Source organism: Lates calcarifer, linkage group LG4 (assembly GCF_001640805.2).
Source record: "Lates calcarifer isolate ASB-BC8 linkage group LG4, TLL_Latcal_v3, whole genome shotgun sequence".
Taxonomy (NCBI): Eukaryota; Metazoa; Chordata; class Actinopteri; family Centropomidae; genus Lates; species Lates calcarifer.
The window spans coordinates 1454558-1478059 of NC_066836.1; the positions used below are offsets into that span (position 1 = coordinate 1454558).

Below are 23502 nucleotides of genomic sequence, written 5' to 3' on the forward strand. Positions count from 1 at the left end.
GAGACAGTTCCTCCTCTATAAACATGGAAAATACATCAAAGTAGTATAAAGGAAAGTTGACATAAAGAAACACTGAAGTTTTTAGTTTTAGTTTTGCATTGTTAAGGATTTAAATCACTTTTCACTGTGCAGGTAAAACAACGTGAGTTTCAGGCAGAGTTGATGGTGACCAAGTTTATTTGAATTGAGGAATGTCAGAGAGCACAGTGAGTCAACATCGAAGCTGCCTCAGGTTCACTGCAGTCAGTGAGTCAACACAGGTGGACACAATAACAGAAACACAGTGGAAACAGCTCTGCAGCAACATCAGGGCTTTTCTTCCTGTTAGAGGAGAGATGCTCAGTGATGGAAGTCACACTTAGTGTGACTGTGGTGTTTAAATGTAGAAATATACACACCACAGTGGTGATGATAAAAACTGACAAATATGATCATGTATTTTTTAAAAAGAAAAACAGAGCGGTGACGATGAGAGTTCAACAGAATCAGCTAAAACAGACCACGGTTTATCCCAGATGTTTCTGGTTTTATCTGATGACACAGAACACTTTGGGATAAACCTTGTACTGAACTCACTGTCTTTCTCATCATCACAAACCCCCTCTAACACAGACGTCCTGTTTTTTTTTGCATCAACTTCACAAACTGCAGTCTGAAAAATGAAACAGAGCAAACGTCATGACCTGTGTTTCCTGCAGAGCTGATTGTACTGTGATGGTTTCATCCACCTGCTGTAGATCCCTTCATTAACACTAAAACAAGAACGAATGATTCCCCCCTCCCTCCTCCTCATCAAGCTCAAACTCAGCTCCACATTCTTCACAACAGACAGCAGTGAGTCAACGACTGGAAGCAAACACACACATACTTGTACAGTATTGTACATAAATATATACATATAGTATAATATCGTACATGTAATATACACAGTTCTGTAGCAGTTAAATGGGTTTTTATAAAGGCCAGAAAATCTTTTTTCACAGCCTTTGACCTAAACATCAGAGCAGCTTCAAAATAAAAACACGGTGACAGAGGAAAATAGAAAGGCATTCAAACTGAGCTCATGCAGGACATTTGTAGTTTGTGTGTTTCTGCTGTGATAATTCATGGCATCAAAGACTCAAACTGAACAGGTAACAGAGATGAACTCAACTGTAACAATAAAATAAAATAAATTACATTAAAAAAAGTCACTGAACAGTCAACAGCTGCTGAGTTTCTCCTTTTAGTCACTTTTCAACTTCTTAGCTCTTCACAGGTCAGAGACCACACAACAGTTCACTGAGAGGTCAAAGGTCATGGCCGACTAGTGATATAGTGATTTAGTTTTTTGGATGGTTGCTTGTCTTGTTCTTGTTCAGAGCCTGACGTCTGACAGCTGAACACAGACTGTTTGAACAGGGAGGTTCCAGTAAAAAGGTTTGACTTCACCCTCAGTGAACGGCTGTGTGTTATTTAAAGGTTAACACTGATGTCTTTTCAAGCCTGAAGCCTCGTCACGTCCTCCACACCTTTTTTTTGTTTGTTTCTTAAACATAATTTCATTTTAGTCATTTCTACTGTCAGAAGAAAACACTGCAGTAATCCTTCTTCCAGCAGCAGCTGATTAGAAACTTCATCAGGCTGAAGTCAGCTTCAGGTAACGGACGGATTCTTACTGATGCAGCTACTAAATAAACCTCCCATGAAAAAACACTGCAGTGATTCCCAGTTTAACCACATTAGATATCTCTGAGGAGTCTGACGAACATGTCCTCTGATCCTCCAAACCACCTGACCTGCAGCAGGTTTCTATGGCACCAGTAGCATGTTTGATACCAGCTGAGGGCAGCACAGCAGCACAGTACAACTCATGTAAACCATCCCCACTGTTTGTCTCCTGTGAAGTCAAACTGTCACTTTACTGATCCACACTTTACTGTTCACTGAGGTTTAGGATTTGTCTTTAGGCTGCTTCAGGCCTTAAATGACGTGATGGGTTTGGTGAACTTAACAGTGCTGGGTAACACTTTCTAAGTCCCTCCTATAAACATCTTATTATCGGACTGAGATCGGGCTCCAACTAATCACAGCTGAAGCAGAAACCATCAACCTGCCAGTAACAGTTACTGAGTATTTGGTGTTTTTCTCTCTGAGAGTTTGGGATTTGGTCAGTTTGTGCTCTGTCATCACAGTAAACAGATCGGACTGTGAGAGCGTCTACAGGAGGAACTTTACAATGTAAACCCAGCTCAGTTACTGACAGTGGGTCTGTTATGGCACTTTGGGAACCTACTGGAACACTGATGTGGTTTGACTCAGCAGCAGAAACACTTCCAACACATCAGATAAACAATGTGACAGGATGGAGGAAAAATGTCACGGCAAGAAAGAAAAAAGGTGGAGAGGGGGGCTCACGCTGCTTTCACTCTCTGTTGGATCTGTTGTAAAGATGAAGTGCTGTCCGGTAGAGTTAGACCTGGGGACTTGGTGGTTCGGAGTTCGTCGACAGGGAGAAACTGCTCCTGGTTTTAAATCGCAGTCCAATAAGAAAATGAAAACACTATCTATATCTTACACCTATTGTGTGCTGCAGACGCCTGAGCTCCTGAACATGCAGCTGCAGCTTCGAGAGCAGAGGGAGGGGTCAACACGGCCACTTCCTACATTACATTCACTCCCTGTGTCTGAAACGGTGCCTCTTCTTACACAAGGTGGACACATGAACTAAATGGAGCCGACTGAGCTCGGTCTGTCTAGAACAACAAATAAAAACACACTACACTTCTGACGGAGACGCTGGAATGAACACGGAGCTCGGGCCTGAACGCCTCGGCCTCAGTAGCCCAGGTCCAGCTGGATTTTGTGCTCAAAGATGGCGATCAGCAGCATTATGCAGAAGCCCAGCAGGATGCCGGCGTTCTGGAGCAGGAAGAAGCCCCAGTGGCTGAAGCCGTGGTCCCCGGCGTCATTGTGCAACATCTCAGGCACCTGAGAGGACAAACAGGACACACAGGCTTTTACTGGTAACCTTTACCTCCACTCTTACAGAGTGCTGTGCAGCACAGCGGCCACAAGAGGGCAGCCTCACACTACAGACTCTGCTGAGTTTAAAGGCAGCAGCTGACTGTGACAACATGTCCTCCACCGAGTTTGTCTGTTACAGACTCGTCACGTGTGTTTTTAACTTTTACAGAGACTGTGTGAGAAGAGGCCATCTGGTCCTGAAGGCTGCTGCTCTCAGACATTAGGTCAAGACCTGTTGAGTCCACAGAACAGATGCTGCTGACTGGATGTTAACACACACACTGAGCAGGAGTTTCACCTCTCCTCAGTGTCTGTGTGTGTGTGTGTGTGTGTGTGTGTGGCTGACCGTGTGTGTTGACACCTGTCTTACGACTGGCTGTATCGTCTGTGGTGCGTTCAGGTGACGGAGACGACGTGTTGACTCACCATGTCCACCAGAGCCACGTACATGAAGAGTCCGGCCGTCAGCGCAAATATCCACATGGAGATGTTCTCTGCGTAATGTCCGATCAGGATCCCCGTCACCATGCCCAGGTACGCCATCATGGCCGACAGCACGTTATAAAGGATGGCCTGGCGCACCGTCATGCCGGCCTTCAGGAGCACCGCAAAGTCACCTGGGAGAAATGTAGGAGTAAATATAGACTGTGCTGCAGTAACAGTGGATTGTATGAGAAAGCGTTGTTTAAACGCAGCTCAGATCAGACGTCTTACCTAATTCATGAGGCAGCTCGTGACAGAAAACAGCCACAGACGTGCTGAGGCCGCTGGACAGACCCTCTGTGAAGGCAGCTCCTGCAGAACAACAGCTTTTACTACCACTGTGATACACAGACACCACTTCACTCTGCTTCTACGCCTGATCTTACTCTTCACATGAACTCATTCTGGGCCACAGGCCTGACAGAGCAGCAGCTGAGAGGAATCTTTGTGTGCAGGCGTCTAGCTAACGGCTTCCATCTGAGGCATTCAGGGAACATCAGTAAATTATAGCTGATAGCCTGGATGTCTGGTGTTTAGGAAACATCAGCAGATTGTAGCTGATGGTCCACATGTGAGGCGTTTAGAGGACATCTGTAAATCACAGCTACAGAAAATAACCTGGGTTACAGTCTCACGGGTCACATGCTGTGCCACCCAGCTCGACCTGTGGGAAACACTTGAACACATCATGATATAAATGTTTTCTGTTGTAGTCTAAAATGATTAATCAAACTACAGCCTGGATTTTTGAGGCTTTGTAACGTGAGCGTGATCATATCGTGTAATATTATATCAGTCAGGCTGTAAAATATCCGTCACTGTGTTTCTGCTCTGTGTTTGAAAAGCCTCGTTTGGGACTCAGGAATGGTTTCACCACACCGTGTTTCAGGTTGATGTGACTGTTGAGCTGTCACTTCCTGTTCTGACATGAGCGTTTCCTCAGAGGAAACGTTCGGCTAACAGCCCTGCTGTGGAGGCGGGGTGTCCGTTTGACTGCTGTGAAATACCTTTGTGATTGGACTGGTGATGAGCCAGTACAGGAAGCGATCAGCACCCTGACATCTGACAGGACCCTGAACTCACCGATGGCCAGGCCGTCGCTGAAGTTGTGCAGTCCGTCTCCCATGATGACCATCCAGGCGAGCGTGGCCACGCCGGCCTGCTGGAAGTGCTGCTCTGAGTAGGAGTGTGAGTGGCTGTGTGGGTGGTGGTTCTGGGAGTGGTGGTGGTGCAGGATGTGGTGGTAGTCGTGGTGGTGGTGGTGCATGCTGTCGGCCTGGCCCACCGTGTCGTGGAAGTGGGAGTGGCATTTGTTCTCACAGTCCTCGTCCGTGTAGGCGGCGGCGGCGCCCGACGCTCCGCCATAACTCTGCTGCGAGACGACGGACACCTGCGGCGCCAGCATCACCTGCTCCTCCTCCGCCACGCCGCGGCTCGAGTGGTCGCCAAACGTACCGGCACCGTTCGTCTCCACGTCTGGAGAAAGACGACGATACTGAACTCACCAACTGTCAGACTCTGCTCATCAGACTCTGCTTCACCGCCCCTCACCCTCAGAGGAGGCTAACCCTCGTGTGTGTGTGTTTCTCACCTTCAGGCGGCTTCAGGTCGGTCTCCTCCAGAGCAGGCTGCTTCTCTGGATCGGCTTTATCGTTCTGTTCCCATTTCTTCTGGATCTGTTTGGAAGATCACCTCGGCTTTAATTCACAACGTCAACGACGACAGTCAAAGCAAAACTAGAAACCTCATGTTTCAGTGAGTCTGACGTGTCCAGAGGAATTCTGATTCTTAAACATCTCAGCACTTTGGCTTCTTATATCAAATGAAAGATAAAAAGCTTCTCAAACGTCTCAGCCCCTGGTTTAAAGAGCTGAGCACGTTCTTGAATTGACTGATTATTTCCCTGGATTTACTTTACTGTTCTCAGGTGTGTGTCTTGATGAATCTCTCACCTTTTGTTTCTTGTCCTTGTACATTTTTCCCAGCGTCAGGAAGTGTTCGATGAGAAACATGAAGTAGACTCCACCCAGAGCGGTCAGGCCCTTCCACACGGCGTCCAGGTTTTCACCTTGTTCACCGTGGACGTCGTGTCCTCCCACACTCATCCCAGAATCCTCGTGGTGGTGATGGTGGCCTCCCTGAGACTGAAACACAGGTGAAGAGTTAAAGCACCTCTGCCACCTACTCATCTAGAAATGTCTTAATCTTAATACTGTTTTTTTTTCCAAAATCCAGTTTGTGGACAAAGAAATACGGAGACACTGGTCTGAGACCAGTTCCTGTCAAACGCTGGTTTGTCTGTTTGCAGTAACTCTACGAGGCCTGAGCATCCAAACCCAGGTGACCACGATGGTTTATGTTCCTCGGGGTACGGTAGGTAAGGTCCAGTGTGCAGGTGGAGCATGATTCACAAACACAGTAACAGCTGGACGCTGGCGCCGCTTCGACTCACGTGTGGGATGAGGTGAAGGAAGGCGTCGCCGCTCAGCGTGCCGACAGCCAGCGCCACCAGGAAGCTGAGGAGGAACTTGAAGAAAACCCTGTTCATGAGCGGGATGAGGACAACGCCGAGGAGCGAGAGCAGGCTGATGATGGTGATGGAGACGAAGCCGCCGACCCACGCTGCAACACACACACACACACACACACACACACACACACACACACACACACACACACACACACACACACACACACACACCAAACACCTGCTGTTAACCTGACACTTCCTCAGAGGCAACAAATAAAAACATCAGGAGCCGACGTTCATGCGTGTTAAACTGTTTGTGTGTGTTTATGTTTACCTGTTGTGATGTTCTTGCCACTCTCTCCACCTGTGTGCTCGCCGTGGTCATGGTCAGAGTGGTTGTGGTCACCATGGTGACCGTGAGCATGATTATGGTGTTTATGGTCTGGAAATAAAAGACTGACTCAGTCCAGTTTTATCAGGTCAAACACAAAGCAGTGGTTATTATTTATTACTACACTGTGTCTTCAGCTGACAGTCTGAGGGCGTCACCTGTATAAACAGGTAGGTCTGGATATTTAACGTGCTCCTGAACTCACCAGGACCAGTCTGGTGAGATCCAGAGCCCTGTATTCTGGCCCTGAGTCTGTGACCAATGATCATTTCATCATTAGTTTAATCTGATGATTATTCTCCATTGATCAATAATTAATAAGGTTATGACAGGTCATACGCCTCTTCATACGCCTCCTACCTCTCTCTCCGTGCAGGATGCACACTCCAGCGTCGATCTGGTTGAGGAGGGCGGGGCAGAGGAAGCTGAAGTCTCTGAGGGTCACACCCACCTCCTGAGACATCCCATGTGAGGAGAGGATGCTGGAGGCGTTCAGGCACTGCACAGAAAACACAGGAAAAGTCAGTCAGGGTAACATGGTAACTTGACATTAGCACCCACCGAATTTGAGTGGAACTCAGCGATGGTGTGCAGCACTGTCGCTACAATACTACAACTCCCATGAGCACAGCAGTGACCAGCAGCAGAGAGTAACTCTGAAACCCAGCCACAGGTGGTGTGTCTCTGGGTTCTAACAGCGTTATGGAGTTTGTCCTTCAGTTACTTGTTAATGTTCAGACCTGATAAGATGTTTCAAAGGATCTGGATGCAATAAGATCCTGTCAAAACCTGCCCTTATTAGGACGAGTGCTTTTTTTTTGGTGTTGTGTTGTTATGGAAGCTCAGAGAGTGGATTGGAACAGATATTGATCGTTTTCAGGTGATTCTCAATCAGAAATGAGGATGTCGTACCTCTACACTCTCCTGACTGCGGTTCATAGGGCCGTGACTGTGGTCGTGATCGTGATCGTGGTCGTGGTCGTGATCGTGGTCGTCCCCTCGGCTGACTGCAGCTGCCTGTGTCTGGCTCTCAGTGACCAGTCTGGCGGCAGTCTCCCCGGTGGGTTGCTCCCCTGCAGAACCGCCGTCCTGTTTCTTATGAGCTTCGTCTGGTTTCACCAGCAGCTGAGCGCCGTACGCCGCCGTAGTGCCGACCTCCTGAGCCGCCGTGGTCTTCTTGTCGTAGAGGTTGTGATGGCTCTCCGGGTTCTCCGTCTTCTTCCCCAGCACGCCATCCTGATTCTCTGCGGCCTTTGGAAACTTTCTGGGCTGCGAGGTTTCGGCGTGGACGTGTTTCTGGTGATGCGAGTCGTCGTTGTCGTGGAGGTGGTGGTGATGGTGGTGGTGGCCTTCGTGGTGGTGGTGGTGGGGGTGATCATGGTGGCCCGGCTGCTCGTGATGCTGCACCATAACAGTCCTGATGCGATCCAGCCCCACGCTCTGTAACAGACGCTTCAGCCCGGCCAGAGAGATGGTGCCGTTTTCTCCATATCTGTCATTTCATAAAACATCATCTGATTCCTTCAGTTCTGATTTTACATTATTTACACACCTGATACTCTGAACAGTCCTGGGTTCAGTTTTAATACTGCCTGTGTTACTGTGAGGAGCTCACCTGTTGAACAGAGCCTCCAGGTGCTGTCTCTGGCTCTGCTCCGCCCTCTGTGCGTCCACCACAGCCGACAGTAAACGCTCCGGGCCGTTCGTCGGCGGGCTGCAGTCTGAACTGGCCGAGAAGTCGCCGCCGGACAAACTCACGGCGAGGAGAAACATCACGGCCAGGACGGCTTGACTCCTCTCCTCAGTCATCGTCTCTGCAGAGAAAACAAGGCCTCAAAGTATTGATCAGGTGGCAATAAATCAGCAATAAATCAAGAAAAGATTTCTCCTTGTTATAATGACTGTAAACTGAATGAATGTCTGTGGCTTCTGTTTGTCAGGCAACACAAGAGACATGACGTCCGCTCAGGTTTAACATGTAGAAACACAGGTTCATGATTCATCAAACTGTGCTTGGTTTTGAGCCACTGTTTTAAAAAAGCAACAAATTAAGAGGAATTGACATTACTCTGCAGTTTGTTTCTTTTCCTTTCTTCTTAAGAGGAGGGAAGTGAAACTGATAATAAGGTCAGAGGTGCTACAACTGGAACATAGTTTTTTTACATGTTTACCTCCACATGTTTGAAGCAATATTCAACACTAATTTACTTTAATAACAATGCAGCGTGTTTTACATGCTAACTATGGCTTTTAAAAGTGTAACATTTCCCTCGAAATCAAATACTCATCCACCTCTGCTGTTGAATCACCTGGAATCACTGTGACCACATGTCTGACTCTTTACAGGGAATTAACGCTCTTACACAAGAGAAAACATATTTATAAAACATGTGGCAGTTGAATGACGGAGGACACTTTCAGGGGTTGTAGTTAACTCCGGACATGGATTAATATAAAATACCACTTAGTCAATAAATGGATTATAGTTATAATCCACGGCATTGTTTTAAGTTAAGATGGATGATAAAACTACTTAACGGCTGCTTTGCCTGTTGGTTGTTGAGCCGAAATGAAGAGCGGGTTCTAAAAAAGTTAGTTCGGTTGTTGTGAGACGGTATTCTTGCTCTGGTAAGAAGAGAGATACTAAATTGAACTTTTTCTCAATGGAGTTTGGCGTGAAGCGCGGTTAGGGGTGGCTGTTTCGAACGTCAGATCGCTAGCTTAAAACAACAAACAGCTAATCTTTAACAGCGATAGTGAACGTAGCTTTAGGATGTTAAATGTTCAGGAATAACTCATAATAACGCTAACAAAGCTCCCTCACCTCTTCACTTTGTAACACGGAATTAGCTGTGTTAGCTTTCCAGCTAGCCGCGGCTATCTCGTTAAATTTCTCGGAGGATGCTGACAGTTGGCATCTGCCGGGCGGCCTCGGCCCAGGCCCGGGCCTCCCGCTGCCGCCGAGGCTCGGCCTCAGTTCAACGGTGATATCAAGCCATAAAAACACATAAAGTCCAGCTCCCGCGCTACGAGCAGCCACCCGTGTCTGTCTCTGACCTGAAACACTGGCACTCAGCGGAGGTAAACAGTAACACGTTGGATCTGTGCGCTCTGCACCAGCCCGGTGCCGTGTGCACAAAGACGATAAACCCGGAAACTGAAACCCAACCGCCGCTGCCGCCGCCGTGCGGAGCGGACGCGCTGCAGCTGGCTCCCGGTCTCTAACTACACCAGAACAAACCTTTAAAACCTGCGGGACCGACTCACAGGGAACGTGAGCGCTGTGTTTGATCCTCTCCGGCTGGTGTGTGAGTCTTCACAGACGGTGCCGCGCGGTCTTCTCCTGTCCGGTAACGAGGGCTGATGCTTGTGGTTTGTGCCGCCTTCAGGGACTGTCGGAAATCTGAGGTACATTCCAGAGAGAGGAGGGCCGACTCATTTCGAAAAAGTTGCGTGGCCTGCTTCATTATAATAAACGTTAAAAATACCAACAACTGAGTTGAACATCGACGAATAAAAGTTAGATGAAAATCACAAACTCAAACCAACAACAAAGGCTGGTCTAATGAACCAGTGGATGGATGTAACGAAGTACTGTCAGAGGTGCAGAGTAACTAAGTACATATAAGTCCAGATATTTCCACTTTATGCTGCTTTATACTCCAGAGAAATATCAAATATAGAAATATCTTTTTACACAGCGGTTACGTTTTTTTAGCCAGTGTGTAATAATGAAATGTAATAATGTTATTCTAAATAGCAGAAATAGTCCTTTGTTGAAGTATTTACTCAGCCAACGGTAACTTTATTTATAATGCTAACAACCTCTACATTGGAAATAGAAACTGGAAATCTTCCACTCGTCCCCTCACTTCCACAAATTTGGACTGAGGAACTATTTTCCAAGGGGCACTCGAACGCCTCACAGGAGGACCTGAAGCAGATGCTGTGAAGGAGGATCTGGGTGCAGAACATGTGACTGGGCTTTGGCAGCATGTGACAGTGTCCAGGTCTGAGTCTGATGTGGGAGAGGAATGAGGGGAAGAGGATTAGTCCCAAAAAGAAACTCATCATGAGTTTAGTGTCACAGAGAGATTTGAAGAGTCTGGGAGAAAGAGTTTTCTCCCTCAGACTGAGCTTCAGAGATGAGACTCAGAGGTTGGTGCCACTGAAGTGTGTAGTTTTATCCCTGAATTACTAAGGGCAGCCCCTGATTTCTGTATGAGTTAAAACACTTTAAGTCCCATTCTACTCTTCAGATTCTCTCTGTGACCTTACACATGAGATAAGACGTAATGTTCAGCTGTCAAACGTCCCACACACAGTGAAGATAACACAAAGCTCAAAACTAAAGAGAGGTGGATCCTGAGGAGTCTGATATCAAACCACCCACAAAGAAAACAGTGTGAAGTCATTCTGCTCATGTTTCTTTGTGTTTTCTGGATGAACTGAAAAAGTAAAGTACAACTAAAGTCAGTTCACTTAGTCTTTGTTGGTTTTGGGTGGTTCTTGTTGCTCTGGACTGGACTCAGCTAATATTTAGCAGGATTTGTGTTAATGTCCAGTCTGGGCAGGGAGAATAAACAGGTGACGGACTAACTCAGAAGTCAGACTGTCACCCTCTGACTTCCTTCCTGTCTGAGGCTCTCAGCTCCAGGCCCACAGGTTCCTCCTGAAGACGTCAGTTTTATTTAGATAGTGTTGAATCATAACAGAAGTTATCTCCTGTAATATTATTTACAGAGACTCAACAGTTCCCATCATGAGCAGCCCTCAGTGGAGGAGAGAAGCTTCCTCTAACGAGGCAGAGCTGGACCCAGAGTGGGCGGCAGACAGGATCACAGATAAACCGTTTCATGTTTTATTGAAGCCTGTCATTTCCTGAAACAGCAGCTCAGTGTAGTCTTTATCAGACAAACAGGAGACTTTGCAGGGGACTATTTTCAGCGGCGGATTAATCCTGGTTTGGGGCAGCAGCGTGGTGTGTGGGACTGAGTCAAAAATGGCTGATGGTGAAGGAACATGTGATGTATATTTAATAACTGATGCATCAGGCTCTTCATTATTAATCTGACTCTGCTCGCTGGGACAGAACAGAGAAGTTCCCCAGACTGTTCCTTTGAATCCATGTGTAAAAAACAGCTACAGTGCTGCCAAAGCTGCTCCTGGATCAGGTCTTACAGGGCGACGCCTCCCTGGACACCTCCTCATCTGCTCCTCTGATGTTCAGAGGAGGCTGGGAGCTCCTCTCACCCAGCCCACAAGGACAATATTGGTTTTGGACTCAGTTGTGGCTCCTGGCCGGGAGAGTTTCTGTTTACGGACGGAATGAAACGCAGCTTCACTGAGTTCTCTTCACACAGCGAGTTAGAGACAGGCGAACCTGACAGACACTGTTCACAGATACAGAGAAAAACAGGAACTGATGATTATTTTCATATTAAATTACCGATCATTTTCTGATCGTTGGAACATTTTCTGACAGCGGACTAATCAATGAATGACCAGCTGTTTCAGCTGTGTTTTTACCAGCTGTTCAGTGGTCGAACTTATAACAAAACAACATATTTCATAAGCTGTTTTTTTATGTGCATCAACCTTAATTTGTAAGGAAACTAGCAGCTAATGTAGTGTGACAATATTTAGCTCTGAAATGTGGAGAAGAAGAAGACAGTGGCTTTAAAAAGTAGCTGAAGCACAGCACGTTTCAGTCAGTGAATATTTCTCCAGGTTCTGCAACAAAAACACACAAATCTCTTCAACTGATGTTTAAATAAGTTTATGAACATGAAGAACGAACCCGCAATGTAATGTAGATCAGGGAGGAGAAAGAATCAACTGGGTCAGTCATCGGAGAACAGGTCTGAGGTCAGTGGTTAACATTTTAGTTTCCGATGAAAAAAGCTGAGGTTGCTGGTTTGTTGTCAGTGCTAACAGCTCAGCTCAGTGAACTATCACCTGCTCACACTGACTCACTTAACAAGTCGTTCACATCAGACACGGGTTTCCTGTCGGCGGTTCACCACCTCTTATTTCAGAGCTCAGGGCTTTTATCAGACCGTGGAGAGGACAGAGAGCACAGTCATTTCTGTACAAATGAGCGGTTGTGTTTCTGCTGGAAAAGGTCGCTGTGAGGTCAACCACAGGGTGGTGAGTCCGTCATTAACTATTAATGTTTAAGCCTGCGGGTTTTAACAAGCCGGACAAGTTCAACCACTAAAAACACGTCCCACACTCGGCTTGATACTGACGCTCAGGACATGATCAAACCATGTCTGTTTATTTTTAAAAGCTGTAGGCTTTCTGGGACTGTTTGAAAGCTGCATAATCACCACAGCTAAAGAATATATAGTATCAGTGGGCGCTGCCCATCACAGAGCATCATAACCCAGTGTTTCCATGTGGGTGTGTTTGTGCATCTTTGAACTTAATCCTCATTCAAGCTTCATATAGAAACGTTCCACAGAGACCATAAACTACATGTAAAACTCTGGTGAATGACTGACATCAAGGACACAGTGGAGCAGATGACTTGGCTCACACAGCACTATCAACACTCACTGCTCACCACTGGAGATTAGCTGCCTCTGTATCCTGTAGACTCAAAATGAACTGATCCAGTGATAAAGATCGGCCTGTCAGTGTCGCAGGTCCCAGTGCAGCTGCTTCACCTGCACAGATGACAGTCACACTTCAGTATGTCAAGTACAGACAGCTGAACACAGTCAGTCACAATTATAACACATGGCAGTAAAAGTGGCCTGTGATCCAGCTGGTGTCTGTGTGGGATGTCTAACAGCGTATATATAACAGTGACTCTGAAAACATGTAAGTCCAGGTTCAGGTTTATGAGCTAAACTTAGACTGAGACAACACTGATGTCCCTTTGAGTAACACCTTACACATCCACCAGGGGGCGACCCTTCACAACAAACTGGAATCAACACATCTGGGAATGTTTTCCTCTGAAATACAGCCGAGCAGGAGGATAAGGTATTAGAAATAGAAATGGAGTAGATGTACTTCATTTCAGTTTCACACAGTGTTCTGGGAATCACGATTTTCACGAGGATTGTCCCAGAACAACTGTGTCTTTACGTCAGTGTTACTGAAGGAGAGCAGAGGGACCAGATGCTGAACCAGGTCTCTGTGTGGAGTCTGGTAGTGATATACAGATATATCGTCTTCAGTAAAAAGCTCTGTCTCTCCAGAATGTGGACGTACTTTGATGTCGACAGTTGTCCATTGGATTGACATGTTTTGAATGAGTGTCAGCTCGTCTGTGAAGATTCTCTCTGGACTTTCTTGAGGTTCTTGAAGGCCTCTCTTCTCCAGCTCTAACTGCCTGGTGGGGGGTCCCCACAAGAGGTTTAATGTCTGGGAGTCAGAGCTGAAGGAGCCTCTCAGATCAGAGATGAAACTTCACTAAGTCCAGTTCTTCGTGCAGCATTTAGAAAAGAGTGTGGGCCTTTTGCAGGACAAATGGAGAATCAGCAGAACATGACTGCTTTCTTTAATGTACAGTTCAGAAGAGCATGTTTGATGAAGGCGTCTCATCTGCTCTGACAGAGACAACGACCCACTTACTGTCAACACACAGACGGTTGCATCGACCGTTATTATTTCACTCAGTCTGTCTGAGAGTTTCATCAACTCTCTTTTTGAAGCCTTTAATATGATGGATGTGATGAAATTTTTATGACAGGATATGATGAAACTGTACTTTCTCCAGATGTCTGTTTAACGTAGGAGAAACCTCAGACGCTGGTCTTGGTGTTAATGCGACAGCGGAGTGTGTGTTCCTTTGTGTTGCGCTGGTCGTGTCAGGCTCATCAACGTCACTTTTACTGTGATCAAAGAGACGAGAAACAGGATTTCTACTGACCCACAGCAGATACAGGTTTTTACAGTGGACTGGTTCAGAGTTCAGCCTTTTAACATCCTCCTCTAAAAAATAAAATCATTCATTCTCAAGCCAAAAAATGAGTTTTCTCTCTGTATTCTGTCAGTGTTGTTTTTTATTTTTAGAATAGAATGAACTCTTCACCATACTGAATTTGTGAAAATGCAACTTAAAGGAATATTCTGTAACTTTAACACATTGAAATGTCTGAGAGCTGCTGCAGGAATCCTGATCCCACACTACTTCAAAACAAAAACAAACAATAAAACAAATAACCAGAACAGAGAAAGACGTCGTTGGTGAGATTGTCTTTGTCTGACGGGGACACAGAGTCCTGAGGACAGGACAGTGAAAATAAACAGCTTATACGACGGAGATTTTCCTAAGAAGATTCAAAAGAAATCCACCTTCTGTTATTTATCTCCACAACTCTGTCTCAGAGGGCCTCAGCTCTTAAGATAAGTGCTTCATCTAATTGTCCATTTCCCAAGCTTCTGTCTATTCATGCATCTATCTAGAACACCACACACACACACACACACACACACACACACACACACACACACACACACACAGATCCACTAATAACTCATCTGTTGTATAAACAGTTAAGTATGAACATCCTTCATAAGAGCTTAGACCAGTCAGCTTCAGATAGTGATGAGCTCAGTCAGGTTGTATCAGTCCAGACGTCTTTACTCGTGCACAGTGTCCGCAGACGACAGTCTGAGACTGTAACAGTCAGCATGTGTTTTATTCATGTCCGTGTTTATGTGTTAGCTCTGCTCACAGTTGATCATGAGAGGGAAATGTCTGACTCTGCTAGCCTAACCCCTGTAGTCAGCAGAGTGAGGTGTGCTGTGTTAGTTTATCAAACAGCATTTACTGCTGATGGTCACCTCCTCACTCCTCTCCTGACCTCCTGCTCTTTGCCTTATTCAACAGATTCAGAGGAAGAGTGACTTCAGTGTCTCCTGCTGCTCTGAAGCTTTAGTGTTAGTGCCAAACACACGTTCATGTTCCCTAACATCAAACCAGACCTACCTGCAGGGGTCGTGGCAGTGCAGGGATCAGTTTTGAATTCTGGACGTGATCCTCTCTTCAGCTTTGTTCAACAGGAATCTGACAGTCATAGTTAACCAAACTGCATTCGACAGTCGGACACTGACCCAGTGCAGTCTGACTGACAGACTCGTCACAGAGCTGCTGTATCACTTACTCATCATTATTCAGATATTCCTCTGTGTTGTCCTGTGCCAGCTGTGTGAGTGTTTGTTCAGTCATTATGTATGTGAGAGACAGAACAATGGCTTTTAGCTGAAATCATCCGCCCACGCGTGTTGGTTTTTAGATTTTTTTCCTGCCGTGCTCTCAAGAAGCACTCTCAATATGTAAACCAGTCTGACACTCAAACAATTATTCAACTCAGTGATTCAGAGGCAGGCTGACATACAGTGGCATTAAGCCTCATGTTCAGGATCATTTGTGCACCGTTTCATTCTGTATGAGACTGGTTTTTTAATGATTTCGTTTTTTTATTGTTACATGAGGAAGTGTTCCTGCAGTCAGTCCCACACTGAGCCTGAAGGAACTGAGCGTCTTTAAAAGGCCATGGCTCTGATTTCCACTGACGACGTGTCCAGTTTCAGTGTGACGTCCTCCTGCATCCTGTGACAGCCCGGCTGCTAAAATCCAGATGAGAGGACAGAGGAGTCGATAACGTATTCATACACTCATCTGGGTCACCTGCAGTCCTTTCCATGTGAAAACAGACCAAGCCTCTGATGGTGGAGGTTGTTGGGGACATGAGCAACTTGAAAAGGAGCAGATTCACTCTCCAACAGTGATTTGTTAGTTTTGTGTGGCAGCGCTGTCTGATCAGAAAACACTTGAACTGTACGTGACGCTGTGAAGGGCAGTTACAAATGAGGTGTTTTGTCATTTAATTTGCGGGCCTTGTTGTTCCATTGTGGGTGATAAATCGATATCGAGCAGAGTGGTCAGACAGCTTTGTGGCAGTGATGGCACAACACTAGAATTAGAAGTGCATGTGTTTTCCTCCTCTGATAGGAGAAACCTGTTCAGTGTATACACTGGGCAGAGCTCCATGTTTGGACTCATCATCCATGTTTTTTCTTTCCTTCTAAGGGTGTAACATTTTCTCTGTCTTTTGTCCTTCCTTTCCTCAGCAAGCAAAAACTCAAAAACTGGAGGTAAGAGGTTTCGTTTGACAGCGGGTCTACACTGTAGTGGTTTTTCCTCTGCCTCTGCAGGTTTCCAGACCTGTGAAACCACAGAGCTTTGACCTGCCGCCAGCTCTCGCCGACATCATTTTGTCTGTGTCGTTGCTGGTTTTGGATGAACCTCTTCATTTGGCGGTGGAGTCCTCGGCGTCACTGTGATCGATGCTCTGACAGCTCTGTGGTTAATTCATCTTCATTATCTGTACACGCTTTGACAACAGTGCCACAGCCAGGGGGCCTTGTTGTTCTGCTTCTACATTTTAAACATGAACTTTTAATGTGGGCTTTTACGTGCTAAACACTGCCGACGTGATGAGCTGTGAACATAAATCAAACATTTAAACACCATTCATTGTGCTGCTGCTGAACTCATGAAGAAATGAGAAATGACAGAGTTCTTCATCTCCAGAAATCAATGAGCAGTTTCTGAACAGAGACACAGCTCTGACCCGACTCTCAAAGTCACTCAAAGTCGACCCTGCTCTGTTTTCGGTCGGGTTTCCTCCTCTAACGCGCAGACAGAGACAGCGGTCACACACTGGAGTCCTTGAGCAGCTGATGAGCGGTGACACAGCAGCTGTCAATATCATTTAGTCTGATGAAGGCTGAGATGAGCAGATTCCCATCAACCTCCCCGCTCACCATCACAGACTGAGATACACAGACTGACAGCATGATAAGAGTCAGCCGTCCAGTGTTTCTCTAACGTAATGTTTATTTAACCAGGGCACGGCTCTGCCTTAATGAGACACGTCCATGTCTCATTTTTGTCTTAAAGCTCTTTTCCACTGCATGAAGGTCACGTCATTAATATTTGTATTGATTTAACAAAGGAAACATTCAAACAAACAACACAGATCTTGTTTCTAATTAGCTGAAATGATTCTTTTTAATCAAACTGGACTTATTGTGGCCTCTTATTAACGATTAGCATTAACGATTAGCATGATATGATGTGGATGTGACATGGCACAGCTACACAGTGCAACAGCTAGCCTGCTAACATGCTAATAGCATGCTAACTACTAACAGCTGAACTCTAACAGCAAAAAATGGCAGCAAAAATCAGATTAATAGTCTGAATAAAGTGGTGTGGTCCACTGTAAGCCACGTGTCTGTTGTTTATTGTGGCTGTAATATGTTAAAACATATACAATACAGTATTTAAAGTTGGCTAATTACACTTACTACCGGGGGTAGAAAACCCCGTGACTGCTCTCTGCCGTTGACTTCAGCCATATTTATAACTCCCGATTTTACCATGACTGATTGGGGAGGGGGCGATTAATTTCTGTCTCTGTGAGCTGATTTTTTAAAACTGCTTTCCTAAAGGTTTTAGTCATACTGACATCCTGCCCAACAACGACTTATCTGACCTGCGAAGTGTTGAAACTGCAGAGATACATCTGGCCAAAGGTTTGTTGGTGAATGTGTTTGTTGAACTCCCCCGCCGGTGGTTTGGTCCGCATCGTTAGTCACCTGGCGCTGTTAGCTAGCTAACAGTGTTTAGCTACATGTTGGTAAAGTTATAGTGAACTGCGCTGAAGAAATGAAGCGTTTCTATTGATGTTAACTGAATTATAAGATACTATAAAGCGGGTTCCAGTGAAACCAGCATGAATCTAAGATGGAGGAGAAAACCAGCTGCTACTCAAGCCTGCTGGAGGTGAGTGTTAGCTTAAAGTGCTACTCCAACCTCTTCATTTTCAAAAATGTTAGAAGTTGGCGAGGTGTTTGGGTTGGTTGTTTCTGTTACATTATACCCCGTCTCTCTCTCTCCAGTCTCTATTTCCACTATCACCATCAAATAAAAGCATAAAATGCACAGATATAATAATCAGAAACTTGAATTTCTGCTGGCTGGTGCAGTGGTTAGTTTGCATATCCCTGTGCCTGTGTTAGTTTAAAACAAGTCTTTCATGACTTTCATGGTTTACAGTACACTAGCACACATGTTGGTAAATATAGCATATAACCATAAGACTATAAACACAGGACTCTAAAAATCAAGAGCAAGATTTTTCAACTTCTTCATAAATATTTGACCGATGGGCATCACCTTTTTTTGGTTTCTTATCAAACAAACCTTCATCTCACACTGAACATATTTAATTTTCTGTGTAAATCTCATCCACCTGGTTCTCTGTAGGCTGCACGTCAGCTCTCAGTGCTGATGTTACAGGGAACATTCAGAATGTTTCTGAGCCTGATAACACCCATCTTTGTCTTCTATCTGGCGACATGTTGGATTAAACTTGCTGAAGTATAATGTAGGCGTTGTCAGGGCTCTGGATGGATCAGAGCGAGCCTGATTGTGTCCTGAGTCATGAATCATGGTTGAAGCCTACAACTAAAAACATCACAAGTGTCTGTTTTACTGTACATGTGAAAAATATCAGCTACATAAAATATCTGAGGGTTTTTCATCCCACTTTGAGTCAGTTTTTATTTTAATTCAAGTCATTAAACTTTATTTATCCCTCAGGGCCAATTAGAGACAGTTTTCTTGTATATTTTCATGAATCCTTATCACCGAGCTGCAGCACTCAGTGTTCTCTGAGGCTCTGATGCAGCTCTCCAACCATGTTATTACCAGGCTGTATCTATTTCTCTGATCCATGATTACTATGTGGGCGACTTGTTTCTTATAGGTCAAGACTGAATTGACTTTATAACATGTTGGGCGGGGTCAAATCAATACGAGTTGCTTTGGTAAGCTTGCTCTCTGATCCGTGGCTCGGCTCGATCGATTGTCACCGGCAGGAGGATTCAGACGGAGCTGGTGGGAGGAGGGGAGGTGGAGGTGGAGGTGGAGGTGGAGGAGGGGTGAGATGACAACCCAAAACAACTGGAGCTGGTGCTGCTGTGTGGAGAGCTTTATCGATAACGCTCATGCAGTATTGAAGGATTAAATCTGCAGGTCTCAAACAGGTCCACTTCATTATTGGATCAACTGCCTGATAGAGCCCAAAAACCTGAATGATGATCAATGAAGCGGAGCGGCAAGTGCAGCACATCCACAGTGAGGCAGAGCAGGGGATGATGGGAAACAGTCTGGACAGGGTTTGTGTGTTTGAAGATAAACGGCTGAGACAGACAGAAAAAATCATTAATCGTCAGTGTCGCAGACTGAAGAGAGGCAACAACAACAAACACCTGCATCAGATTAACACAAATATTAACGTCTGATAAAGCTCTGTTTGTTACAGGATAGGAATGTTTGAAATGTTAGGAAGCATGATGGATTTCTCCCTTTATAATAAAACGTTAGGCAGTCACGAATAATCGTAATAAAAGGTTCTACAAGAGCTGATGAAGTCTGCAGCTGTAACTGTCAGTAATCAGTTTATCAATGGATTCTGTTCCAGATGTCCTGCAGCTGTTTTCCAGAGGATCGGTGGTCAGACGGTCCAGCAGAGAGCTCATCCCTTCATTCTTCAGAGGTACTTTTCTACAGATGTTCGCTGACAACAGCCTTGTTGGAGTTGAAACTATCATTTTCACTTAAAGCAATAAGAAAAGGCAGAGTTGGGTGATGTTGTGAAGTAGCGTAGGATCATGGGAGTTGTTGTCTTCATCGTCGCTGCAGTCAGCTTCTCCTGGTCTGGATTCCTTCAGGTTTCCTCTCCACAACAAACAGAGTCGGTGATTAAAACCAGTAAAAACACTGAATAAAACCGCTTCATGTTTAGTAATCGATCCAGACGTCTGACGACTAAAACCCTTCATCTGGTTAAAAGATAGTTAGTTACAAAGTTAAAAACCCCTGAGATCTAAAACTGGATATAAAGTCAGTTTTGACGCTCAGCCACAGCACTGACTCATGGGCAAAGTGGAAATGATGCCACTGACAGGCGATCAAATGAAACGATGATTGAATGATTACAATGCAGATCTCTCTAAGTTTGACAGTTCCTGGGAACATTCGGGATAATGTGAGAACCCAACGCTACCACATTGATAAGAAGCCCACATCATAACGTGCTGAATCAGTGGTTAGTTAGAGGATTAGGCTTTCTGCTTCTTCAGTTATCTGTTTCTGTAGGTGCAGGCTTTTAACAGTCACACTCTCTTTAATTCCCCATCAACACAAACACAGTGTGGATATATGAGGGCACGAGGAAAAATCACATTAGCTTTAATGCATGTTTTTGAACAGAGTCCAGGAAGCAGCTACAGACGTCATCTCACCTGTACCTTCAGAATCACAGTTGGTCGTCTTTCAGGAGCAGGTGGTCGTATTTCACCGACGTCTGCTCGACATCTAAATGTTCACTGTGAAGTCTGAATGAACCATTCAGCATCCTCCATCAGGAGCTGTCAGTAATCAGCATCATTAAAGCCTGAATGTCACACTGAGGTTTCATCTGTACGTCGTCACATCCTTTAATTCGATGGCAGGATGAAATCCAAGGCAGAGTCACAAACGATCCTCCTGTACTGAACGTCCTCTGTGACTCATCTTGATTTAATTTTTGAAATGAGATTCATTGACTATTGTGATCAGACAGGTTGTGTGGAAATGGAAATGCAGCCTCCTTTGAATGGATTCATGCTTTCAGCTTTCAATTAGCACGGCGGCTCGGTGACAGATGGAGGAAAAAGTCATTTCCTTTTTCCAGCTCTGATGTGAGTAGAAGGAGGAGGAGGCCGGAGGGCGGGGGTAAGAGATGTCCTCAGCTCGGTGCGATGTTCCGATGGAAGGATGAGTTTTGATTCACTGGTTTCCAACCATGGTATTTTGACCTGATTCTCCTTTTGTTGAGCTGCAAAAATTGAGTTTTTCTGCAGGATTTTTGAACCTGGGCAAGAGCAAGGGTGCTAACAGCTGTTTCTATCAAAGTACGTTCAGTAAAGTTGTTTTTGCCACGGACAGACAACATGATGACAGGATTCCTACAGAGACAGAGCTTTTTATTAAAGAGGAAGATCCTTTTAGTTTAACCAGGAACAGGGATTTACTGAGCAGATGGAGGCAGTGGTATTCCAGCAGCTCCCAGTAAAATCCCTGTTTTTATCAATGGAGTCTGGTAGAGATATATAGAGCTGTTCCTGGTTAAACTAAAGGATCTTCCTCTTTAATAAAAAGCTCTGAATCCTCTCATCATGTTGTCAGACACTTCTTTATCTGCAGCCTTCGCTCATTTACAGTAGAGTCCAGTAAGAGCAGCCGCCCCACATTCAACTGTGAGCCTCATGTTTTGTTTTACCTACGAGACGTCTGATTGTTGGATGTAACAGAAGTTTCTCTTGGTTCCTGTCACAGTTAGTGACAATCAGACTCTGCCTTACATTACTCTAATGCAGCTTTAAAAAACACTGCAGCGTTTTCAGCTGACAAACCCCTGTAAAGATCTTCCTCATGTTGAATGTAACATGTGAATGGACAAAGTAACTGATAACTCTGGTAACAGATGAAAGAGGAAAAGCAGAAACCTGCAGAGTAAAGTAGAACACTGACACTGAAGCTCATGAGCAGGACATGAGAACAAACAGACTCTGTTTCTCCAAAAGCCTCATAACTCAACAATCATTATGTCTAATGTCTCGTTCTAAAAATGACGCTCTCAGCTGCCACATAAAAACTGATTTAGAATGTGTCATTCATGCTTTTTTATGACAGTGAAACTTTTATGGACACACTCAGTTTATAACCTTTGTAAAGCGTCTTTCAGGAGAGGACAGGGTCAGCTTATTAAAATGTTATTGCAGTCATTAATTATGTAAAATCAGTCCCCACTGCACAGGAAGATGACTCTACAGTTACTCTACTCCACTGTAGCTCAATAGATGGAGGACAGCTCTGCAGGCTGAGCGGTGGTGTCCTGTTACAATACTCCACAGCTGCACAGGGAATCAAACTCTTCCACTTTCTCCACAAGGACAAATTAAAAACACACATAGACTGCACAGAAGTACTGACAACATTATAGTCAGGAGAGAGATAGACCTTTACATTAAACAGTAAGGAGCCTTTCATTTGACCAGAATCATGGTTCAACACCACAGGACTCACAGAACAGGAGGGTTGGTCTACTGCTGCCTCCATTGTTGTTCCTTTGCTTGAGTAAAGGATCTGAATACACTGTGCTCTTGTCAGTCAGATGGTTCTAGCTTCTAAACCTTAACACTCAGACACAAGACTTTATTATTCATCTCGTAAAATAAGCAAGTAATTGATCCTTTGCTAAGCCCCGTCCCTTTGTTGTTAGAGCTAGCATGAAGCCCACACTGTCTAACTAACTGCACTGAAGAAACATTATCCAAGTTCTGGAAAGATCCAGGTTTAGGTGCTGCACAGTCAGCAGGACTGTAAAAGGCTAAATTGATCTTCTGATTGAGGAAACATTAACATCTTAAACTCTGAAACAACCACTGTGGGAGGATTTTATTTGAATGTTTGTTGTTAGAGACCAAACATGAGCTGGATTTGGGGGATTTTGGTATAAAATGATGCACGAGACGTATGAATTATTGATGAAATCCTGCAGCCAGAAACATGGTGTGTGTGTTTCAGAACAGACTGGAACATGTTTGCTCTGAGAAGAACACACTGAGTCAGAAAAATGAAGTGGTTAAAGATCAGTCAGTCTGGCATCACAGAAATGGACATTAACAGGAAGAATGAGGACGTGACCTCGTGACCTGTGTCCTCAGCGGGACTGGTCTCCAGGAGAACCTCAGACTGATCACTGACGACTCTCAGATTAAATGGCTCGTTAAGACTTTTTCCAGCAGTTGAGGGGATGTGTGGTGATTAGTGAAGGGTTACACTCGACCCCCCCTCCTTCCCCGCCCCGCAGGATGGTTTGGATTATCAGCGGCAGAGGGGGGAGACCCTCCCCTGTTGAAGAGCTCGTGCTACAGATGGTGCAGGAAATTAGAGTCTGCACGCTACAATCAGGATCAGAGCTAAAACCCTGAAAACAGCAGTGTTCCCCTCAGGTGCAGGTCTCTGCTCTCTGTAAATGTTTCATTTGACTTTATTTAATTTCACTGTAATGGG

The 23502-nt window shown here is 45.2% G+C and overlaps 1 protein-coding gene and 1 long non-coding RNA gene across 5 annotated transcripts; one reads left to right on the forward strand and one right to left on the reverse strand.

Annotated features, from left to right (window-relative positions):
- Positions 1-159: 159 nt before the first annotated feature.
- slc39a6 (solute carrier family 39 member 6) lies at positions 160-14313 on the reverse strand. Of its 4 annotated transcripts, none has more exons than XM_018674937.2 (12): positions 9618-14313; positions 7966-8164; positions 7263-7842; positions 6711-6849; positions 6294-6401; positions 5942-6111; positions 5442-5633; positions 5081-5165; positions 4573-4965; positions 3721-3801; positions 3433-3623; positions 160-2970 (listed from the first exon to the last, which is right to left on the reverse strand). In XM_018674937.2, the coding sequence occupies exons 2-12, from the start codon at positions 8157-8159 to the stop codon at positions 2818-2820; spliced, it is 2286 nt and encodes a 761-aa protein (XP_018530453.1). In that variant the 5' UTR covers positions 8160-8164; positions 9618-14313; the 3' UTR covers positions 160-2817. The 4 variants fall into 4 exon arrangements, with proteins under 4 accessions (XP_018530453.1, XP_018530452.1, XP_018530454.1 ...); XM_018674936.2 differs by having other exon boundaries at positions 9592-14313; XM_018674938.2 differs by lacking the exon at positions 9618-14313 and adding an exon at positions 9408-9585.
- On the forward strand, positions 5096-5889 carry LOC127142413 (uncharacterized). The gene is made up of 3 exons (XR_007813142.1): positions 5096-5244; positions 5475-5644; positions 5725-5889. It is a non-coding gene; the product is annotated as an uncharacterized LOC127142413 (long non-coding RNA).
- Positions 14314-23502: the final 9189 nt, after the last annotated feature.

Excerpts from the sequence above, each read along its gene's own strand:
- slc39a6 (XM_018674937.2), bottom strand. The coding sequence starts at position 8,159 with ATGACTGAGGAGAGGAGTCAAGCCGTCCTGGCCGTGATGTTTCTCCTC. Across the intron at positions 6,850-7,262 it reads GCAGTCAGGAGAGTGTAGAG|TGCCTGAACGCCTCCAGCAT; the intron begins GTACGACATCCT and ends TTTTCTGTGCAG. Across the intron at positions 6,112-6,293 it reads TGGCAAGAACATCACAACAG|CGTGGGTCGGCGGCTTCGTC; the intron begins GTAAACATAAAC and ends TGTGTGTTGCAG.